Raw genomic sequence first — 9,802 nt, forward strand, 5'->3', positions numbered from 1 at the left:
AAAGAGAAAGAGAAAGAGAAAGAGAAAGAGAAAGAGAAAGAGAAAGAGAAAGAGAAAGAGAAAAAGAGAGAGAAAGAGAAAGAGAAAGAGAAAGAGAAAGAGAAAGAGAAAGAGAAAGAGAAAGAGAAAGAGAAAGAGAAAGAGAAAGAGAAAGAGAAAGAGAAAAAGAAAAAGAGAAAGAGAAAGAGAAAGAGAAAGAGAAAGAGAAAGAGAAAGAGAAAAAGAAAAAGAAAAAGAGAGAGAGAGAGAAAGAGAAAGAGAAAGAGAAAAAGAAAAGAGAGAGAGAGAGAGAGAGAAAGAGAGAGAGAGAAAGAGAAAGAGAAAGAGAGAGAGAGAGACTAAAGGACTTAGCATCACTCTCAACGATGATGCTATCCTAAAACCACTCATCTAACACGACAGAGAATGTGTGTGTGTGTCTATCTACTCTTTCTCCTCACCGTAGCGGTCAGTGTTGGCCCGTGGCGCTGTGCATGGAGTATAGCCTCGTTCACGTGCCCCCTGACCCCCAGCAGGGCAAGCTCCAGGCTGTGTTGTCCAGCCACAGCGTGGGTCAGCTCCTCCAGTGCCGCCACATACCTCCGCCACGGCCCATCCAGTTCGGCCACGCTCGCCAAGCAACCGCGCATCACGTTCAAGCAGTAGCCCATGCACGGCTTGATCAGCGTCAGCCCGCGACAGTGCGAGCAGTACTGCATCTTGGTCAAGCCCCGTAAACACTCTTTGGTGAGGGAAACGTGTTCTGTGGCGTTCATGACCTTGGTGCCTTCGGCGAGGGCGAGGGATAGGGCTTGCCCGGCGCCCAGGGCGCGCCTGAGTTCTTGGGCAAGCGTATCGGGATGAGGGCCAAACGGGTTAACGTCTTGCCGGGTCGCGCGGAGACACTCGCCCCTCTTGCCCGCCATGCCCATGCCAGGGTTGACCAAGCGTACATAGACGAGTGGGAAGAGGTTGTCGTAGAAACGTGTGATTGCGGCCTCGAGGGAGAGGTTGTGTCCACGGATGTAAAGGGAGAGGGAAGAGAAGAGGGCGTTAACATGGGGGAGGGCCTCGCGGGAGAGGGGGCGAGTAGGTGTCCTCTAGCAGGGATGAGAGGTGGCCCTGGGAGAAGGACAGCAGGTACTGGAAGGTGTCTGGAGAGAGGGTAGGGGGAGGGGGTGGGAGAGAGAAAGAGGACAGGGCGTGGTTACATTTAGATTAATAAAATAATGCAACCTAATGACAAACAGCTATATACAGTATTTAGGCAGTATAGTATATACCAGTGGTGTAAAGTACTTCAGTAAAAATACTTTAAAGTCCTGTCACGGATTTCCTCCTCTTCATCTGAAGAGGAGAGGCGAAACGGATCAGAGGACCAATATGCGGCGTGGTAAGTGTCCATGGTAAATCTTTAATAAAGAAAGTACTGACACTGCATACAAAACAATAAACAAATGACGCCCGTGAAGCTACAACATAGACAATCACCCACAAACAAACAGTGCAACCCAGGCTACCTAAGTATGATTCTCAATCAGAGACAACTAATGACACCTGCCTCTGATTGAGAACCATACTAGGCCGAAACATAGAAATGCCCCAAAACATAGAAAAACAAACATAGACTGCCCACCCAACTCACGCCCTGACCAACTAAATAAATACAAAACAAAGGAAATAAAAGGTCAGAACGTGACAGTACCCCCAAAGGTGCGGACTCCGGCCGCAAAACCTTGACCTATAGGGGAGGGTCTGGGTGGGCGTCTGTCCGCGGTGGCGGCTCTGGCGCAGGACGCGGACCCCACTTCACCATTGTCTTAGTCCGCCTTATTGTCCGCCTCCGTGGCTTTCTCACCATGGCCACCCCTCTCAATGACCCCACTGGACAGAGGGGCAGAAGCTCTGGACAGAGGGGCAGAAGCTCTGGACAGAGGGGCAGAAGCTCTGGACAGAGGGGCAGAACCTCTGGACAGAGGGGCTCTGGCGCCTCTGGGCTGACGGGCTCTGGCGCCTCAGACTCCGGCAGCGGCGCCGGACAGGCGGGAGACTCCGGCAGCAGCGCCGGACAGGCGGGAGGCTCCGGACAGGCGGGAGGCTCCGGCAGCAGCGCCGGACAGGCGGGAGGCTCCGGCAGCGGCAGCGGCGCCGGACAGGCGGGAGGCTCCGGCAGCGGCGCCGGACAGGCGGGAGGCTCCGGCAGCGGCGCCCGGACAGGCGGGAGGCTCCGGCAGCGGCGCCGGACAGGCGGGAGGCTCCGGACAGGCGGGAGGCTCCGGCAGCGTCGCCGGACAGGCGGGAGGCTCCGGCAGCGGCGCCGGACAGGCGGGAGGCTCCGGCAGCGGCGCCGGACAGGCGGGAGACTCCGGCAGCGGCGCCGGACAGGCGGGAGACTCCGGCAGCGGCGCCGGACAGGCGGGAGACTCCGGCAGCGGCGCCGGACAGGCGGGAGACTCCCGGCAGCGGCGCCGGACAGGCGGGAGACTCCGGCAGCGGCGCCGGACAGACAGGACCACCTGCAGGGAGGAGACAGAGAGACAGCCTGGTGCGTGGGGCTGCCACAGGAACCACCAGGCTGGGGAGACCCTCAGGAGGCTTGGTGTTAGGAGGCACCTGAAGGACCGGGCTGTGGGGAGCACTGGAGCTCTGGTGCGCAACCTTGGCACCACTTCCCCAGGCTGGACAACTACTCTAGCCCGGACCCTCCAGAGTGCAGGCACAGGTTGAACCGGGCTGTGGGTAAGCATGGGAGATCTAGTGCTTACTACACGCACCTCTCCCTTAGGCTCCACTCCCACATTCGCCCGACACGAGCGGAGCGCAGGCAGAGGACGCACTGCACCCTCCCAGCGCCCCGGAGACACAGCACGCAGAGCCGGCGCAGGATAACCTGGACCAAAACTGCGTACCGGCGACCAGACCCGCTGAGCAGGCACCATACGCCCTGGCTCGATGCCCACACTCGCATGGCACTTTTCGGGGCTGCCCTATAGCGCACCGGGCTATGGGCACGCACTGGCGACACCGTGCGCTTAACCGCATAACACGGTGCCTGACCAGTAATGCGCTGCTTATAATAAGCACGAGGAGTGAGCTCAGGTCTGCTACCTGGCTTAGTACCACACCTCGTCTGCCCCCCCCCCAAAAAATTTGGGGCTGCCTCTCGTACCTGTCGCACTGCTGTGCTGCCTCCTCATATCGCCGCCGCTCAGCTTTCGCTGCCTCCAGCTCTGATTTCGGACGGCGATGTTTCCCAGCCTGTGCCCAGGGTCCCTCTCCGTTCAGTATCTCCTCCCATGTCCAGGAGTCCTGTGATGCTGGCCGCTGTTGTTGCTGCTGCTGCTGCTGTCGTCGCTGCTGTTTACCACGCCGCTTGGTCCGAGTTGGGTGGGTGATTCTGTCACGGATTTCCTCCTCTTCATCTGAAGAGGAGAGGCGAAACGGATCAGAGGACCAATATGCGGCGTGGTAAGTGTCCATGGTAAATCTTTAATAAAGAAAGTACTGACACTGCATACAAAACAATAAACAAATGACGCCCGTGAAGCTACAACATAGACAATCACCCACAAACAAACAGTGCAACCCAGGCTACCTAAGTATGATTCTCAATCAGAGACAACTAATGACACCTGCCTCTGATTGAGAACCATACTAGGCCGAAACATAGAAATGCCCCAAAACATAGAAAAACAAACATAGACTGCCCACCCAACTCACGCCCTGACCAACTAAATAAATACAAAACAAAGGAAATAAAGGTCAGAACGTGACAAGTCCTACTTAAGTATTTTTGGGGTCTGTACTTTACAATTATTATTCATATTTTTGACTACTTTTACTTCACTACATTCATAAAGAAAATAATGTACTTTTTACTCTACATTTTCCCTGGCACCCAAAAGTACTCGTTACATTTTGAATGCTTAGCAAGACAGAAAATGGTCCAATTCACACACTTATCAAGAGGTCATCCCTACTGCCTCTGATCTGGCAGACTCACAAAACATAAATGCTTCGTTTGTAAATGATGTCTGAGTGTTAGAGTGTGCCTCCGGCTATCCATAATTTTAAAAAAACATGAAAATTGTTCCTACTGGTTTGCTTAAAATGTAATGAGAAATTATTCACACTTTAGTACATTTTAGTAATTACATTTACTTTTGATACTTAAGTATATTTATAACCAAACTTTATAACCAAACTTTTACTCAAGTAGTATTGTACTGGGTGACTTTCACTTTTAATTGTCATTTTCTATTAAGGTATCTTTACATTTAGTATGACAATTGGGTACTTTTGACAACTGGTATATACTTCATTATAAACTGGGTGGTTCGAGCCCTGAATGCTGATTGGCTGACAGCTGTGGTATATCAGACCGTATACCACGGGTATGACAAAACATTTCTTGTTACTGTTCTAATTACATTGGTAACCAGCTTATAAAAGCAATAAGGCACCTCTGGGGTTTGTAATATATGGCCAATATACCACAGCTAAGGGCTGTGTCCAGGCACTCTGCGTTGCGTCGTGCTACGAACAGCCCTTAGCCGTGGTATATTGGCCATATACCACACCTCCTTGCTTAAATGCACTATGAGCATCTCTTTGTACTACTTTAATTTAAACATTCTAACAGTAACACACGTCCTGATTTCTGCAGAAGAGAGGTCAGAGAGGACACCCTCTCAACCTCCTTCCCATCTGAGCTTGGCTAGTGGGTATCAGTCACTTAGCTTTGGGTGGAAGGGGGAGAAGGTGTAGTGTTCACTACATCCCATGCAGTAAAGTGGCTGGATATCTGTGTGTATGAAGTCGTGTGTGTGTGTGTGTGTGTGTGTCTTGAGGAGACAGTAGCTGAGCTGGGTCTTGGCTGGGTACTAAAAACTGCACCCTGACATGAAGTCACTGCAGTCAGTTAGTCAGCTATGGCATGATGGTAAGAATAGAGCTAAATTCTATCATAGCTGTCTGGCACACAGCATACCATGCTCTGACATACACAGGGAGAGGATGCTACTTTAGACTCTAGATGCACCAGGTGAGTCACAGCAAGTCATTGAAATTGAGTCAGCCACACCATATCAAAGATCCTAGATGATGAAGAACAGAGGGGCAAAGTGTGGCCTGTTGTGACATGGTGGTTTGCACATGCTCCAACATCAGAGGTGCCATGGGCTACTGCCATACCATACCAACAGCCTGTCTAGTCAGCTCAGTTGGCAGTGCCCCTCACTCCTCTCTCACCCTCACTTCTCTTCCCTCATCCTTTCCTCTCTCCCTGTGTGGGGACACAGTGCTCTCCTCAGCCCTGCTGCCTCTTTCTCTCTCACTCTGCCCCCCTCTGGGTGCTGATGTCATCCCTATGGCATGCCAGCAGATGGAAGAGCAGCAGCTACTGTAGAACAACTGAGACAGGAGACACGGTGCCATTCCAAATGTTCCTTGTTTTACTATCTTTGTGAGGACTTTTGGTCCCAAAAAGGATAGTAAAGCCACAACACACACACACACACACGCAAAATATCACATATGGATGCTAAACACACAAGGACACGTTATAATATTCTAGAATAGATCATGTGGAGTTACTGGATACATACTCAACACACACAGTATCGTGGGAGAACTCTGACAACTCAATATCTTATAACACACACAGTATCGTGGGCGAACTCTGACAACTCAATATCTTATAAGACACACAGTATCATGGGAGAACTCTGACAACTCAATATCTTATAACAGTATTGTGGGCGAACTCTGACAACTCAATATCTTATAACACACACAGTATCGTGGGCGAACTCTGACAACTCAATATCTTATAACACACACAGTATCGTGGGCGAACTCTGACAACTCAATATCTTAACACACACAGTATCGTGGGCGAACTCTGACAACTCAATATCTTATAACACACACAGTATCGTAGGTGAACTCTGACAACTCAATATCTTTTAACACACACAGTATCGTGGGCGAACTCTGACAACTCAATATCTTTTAACACACACAGTATCGTGGGTGAACTCTGACAACTCAATATCTTTTAACACACACAGTATCGTGGGCGAACTCTGACAACTCAATATCTTATAACACACACAGTATCGTAGGTGAACTCTGACAACTCAATATCTTTTAACACACACAGTATCGTGGGCGAACTCTGACAACTCAATATCTTTTAACACACACAGTATCGTGGGTGAACTCTGACAACTCAATATCTTATAACACACACAGTATCGTGGGTGAACTCTGACAACTCAATATCTTTTAACACACACAGTATCGTGGGTGAACTCTGACAACTCAATATCTTATAACACACACAGTATCGTGGGTGAACTCTGACAACTCAATATCTTTTAACACACAGTATCGTGGGCGAACTCTGACAACTCAATATCTTATAACACACACAGTATCGTGGGTGAACTCTGACAACTCAATATCTTTTAACACACAGTATCGTGGGCGAACTCTGACAACTCAATATCTTATAACACACACAGTATCGTGGGTGAACTCTGACAACTCAATATCTTTTAACACACAGTATCGTGGGTGAACTCTGACAACTCAATATCTTATAACACACACAGTATCGTGGGTGAACTCTGACAACTCAATATCTTTTAACACACAGTATCGTGGGCGAACTCTGACAACTCAATATCTTATAACACACACAGTATCGTGGGTGAACTCTGACAACTCAATATCTTTTAACACACAGTATCGTAGGTGAACTCTGACAACTCAATATCTTTTAACACACACAGTATCGTGGGCGAACTCTGACAACTCAATATCTTTTAACACACACAGTATCGTGGGTGAACTCTGACAACTCAATATCTTATAACACAGTATCGTGGGTGAACTCTGACAACTCAATATCTTATAACACACACAGTATCGTGGGTGAACTCTGACAACTCAATATCTTATAACACACAGTATCGTGGGTGAACTCTGACAACTCAATATCTTATAACACAGTATCGTGGGTGAACTCTGACAACTCAATATCTTATCTTACCTTCAAAAAAACAACAAAGAATACATGAACGTGACGTTCGTAGCACACATAGCACTAAAACAAAATCCCACAAATGCAGGTGGGAAAAGGACCACACTAAGTATGATCCCCAATTAGAGGCAACGATCATCAGCTGCCTCCAATTGGGAACCATACTCACACCAATATAGAAATTCAAGACTAGAACACCCCCTAGTCACACTCTGACTAGAACACCCCTAGTCACAGGGCGTGACAAAATTACATGTATGATACATGATAACCATACATAATGAATATTCATTATTGCTAATTGATTTCACTTAGTGGTAACCACAATTGGTCACCATATAAAAGGGGTTACAGTATTCTTACACTAGGATCTACTGACAGTATGCTCGGTTCTACCCCAGAATTGACAGAAGACCTTATGGTGTTCTGTCTGGCTGTCACGCCCTGACCTTAGTTATCTTTGTTTTCTTTATTATTTTGGTTAGGTCAGGGTGTGACATGGGTGATATGTGTGTTTTGTCTCATTCTAGGGTGTTTGTACTGTCTAGGGGATTTTGTAGATTTATGGGGTTGCTTTCATCTCGGTGTTTATGTTGGTCTATGGTTGCCTAGATTGGTTCTCAATTAGAGGCAGGTGTTTATCGTTGTCTCTGATTGGGAACCATATTTAGGCAGCCATCTTCTTTGGGTATTTCGTGGGTTATTTTCTATGTCTAGTTGCACGTTAGCACATTGTTTATATAGCGGTCACGGTCGTCTTATTCGTTTTTTGTTTAAGTGTTCTTCATTAAATAAAGAATGTATTCTAACCACGCTGCGCTTTGGTCCACTCCATACGACAATCGTGACACTGGCTGTGTTCTGTCTGACCAGCAGGAGTGGGCAGTGGTGGAAAAGGTGAGGGCCAGGAATGACATACGGCTGTCTGAAATAAAGCAGGCCATTAAGGAGAACGAAGACACCTTTGCCAATGTGGCATCCATCAGTCTACCAACAATCTCCTGCCTTTTGAAGAGGCACCGGTATCTATGAAACACATTTACCTGGTTTCTTTTGAGACACAACGATCGGGGTAAATAACTGCGCCCGAGTATATCCAGGTACAGAACTATATACTTTATTACTGTTACTATTTGATGCACATGCTACTTCACAATATCCTATTGGAACTAGAATTTAAAAATAACTAACCAAAATATATTTTTAGAGGGTGACGGTGCTTGATGCTGCTGTGAACCATCACAAGTATATCTTTGTTGATGAAGCACGATTCAACCTGGCCAAAACTCATCGGCCAACGGGTGACCGTCCAAGCGCCTGGACAACGTGGGGGAAACATCTCCATGTGCGCAGCGATCTCTAAAGATGGTGTAGTAGGACGTAGGCCATTACTTGGATCATACAACACTGAACACCTCATTGTGTTTCTCAAGGGAATTGAGCAGACCTGTCAAGGTGAAGGGTCACCTATGTCATTGTGTGGGACAATGTCAGGTTGCACAGGTTCAATGCAGACCAATGTCAAGCTTGGATTCGCCATGTCAAAAGGTGTTTCCCGTGGCACATAAACAATGAGGTCATTCCCTGTGATGTAGATTAGAATGTATGGCCAGATGCTCAAGACAGGCTTGATTCAAATGAATGTGTGCTAAACGTTTTATTTTTATTCATTTCATTTGTTTCTAAACTTCTTACCTTTGATTACAGACAGCTTACAGACACCTTTTGCAATTATACCTGAAATGTTTTTTTGCATTAATAATTGTAGAGGATGTCTTCATTGAGCACACCTTTGATGACACATTGGATAGATATTATGGAAATTGTAGATTCTGTCAATTTTGTTGGGCAATATAAGTGTATTGTCTAATGTGAAATGTAATTTGCAGCACTGTAGCATATCACTTTCAGCACTTCTAAGGGTGATTTGATTGGATTAACTGGATTAATCAAATCACTGGATTAACTGGTAGTTAAAATGACTAAATTGAAAATATATAATTACATATCGTGTTGGTTATTAAACCAATGTTCTCATTACATTTCACAATAAACATATTTTGAATCAATGGTTGTGTGGTGAGATGTTTTACAATCCAAATGAATGCACAATGACACGTTTTGAATGAAAGACGTGTGACCAGTTTGGAGTTTTGTACTAAGAGTTGTGAAAATGTATCACATACTTGTGAAAACAGTACCAAAGTGATTTAAACAAAAACTGTTGTGCTGTCTAAGGGATAGGGACACTAGGTGAACTGATTTTTGCCTTGTCAGCTCGGGGATTTGATCCTTTCAGTTATTGGCCCAACCCGCTAATCACCAGGCCTTACTACCTTACTATTCATCACTACCTTCCAAGTTCTACTCAATGTTTTTCACTACTTATTTACCACATACATGAATAGTAAGTCAGTACTGATGATGTTGACTGATTTCATATCAAATCAAATTTTATGTCACATACACATGGTTAGCAGATGTTAATGCGAGTGTAGCGAAATGCTTGTGCTTCTAGTTCCGACAATGCAGTAATAACCAACAAGTAATCTAACTAACAATTCCAAAACTGTCTTATACACAGTGTAAGGGGATAAAGAATATGTACATAAGGATATATGAATGAGTGATGGTACAGAGCAGCATAGGCAAGATACAGTAGCTGATATCGAGTACAGTATATACATATGAGATGAGTATGTAAACAAAGTGGCATAGTTAAAGTGGCTAGTGATACATGTATTACATAAGGATGCAGTCGATGATAGAGTACAG

At 46.5% G+C, this 9,802-nt stretch overlaps 1 protein-coding gene across 1 annotated transcript in view; it reads right to left on the reverse strand.

Moving 5' to 3' along the window:
• Positions 1-321: 321 nt before the first annotated feature.
• The window catches only part of LOC112226364 (glypican-5), a 76,180-nt gene continuing 66,699 nt past the window's right edge, over positions 322-9,802 (reverse strand). Inside the window, 2 exon segments of the mRNA XM_042308304.1 lie at positions 322-1,067; positions 1,069-1,133. Coding sequence (XP_042164238.1) covers positions 420-1,067; positions 1,069-1,133 — 713 coding nt within the window. The 3' untranslated portion in view covers positions 322-419.

The sequence above is a fragment of the Oncorhynchus tshawytscha genome, linkage group LG28, assembly GCF_018296145.1.
Source record: "Oncorhynchus tshawytscha isolate Ot180627B linkage group LG28, Otsh_v2.0, whole genome shotgun sequence".
Lineage (NCBI taxonomy): Eukaryota > Metazoa > Chordata > Actinopteri > Salmoniformes > Salmonidae > Oncorhynchus > Oncorhynchus tshawytscha.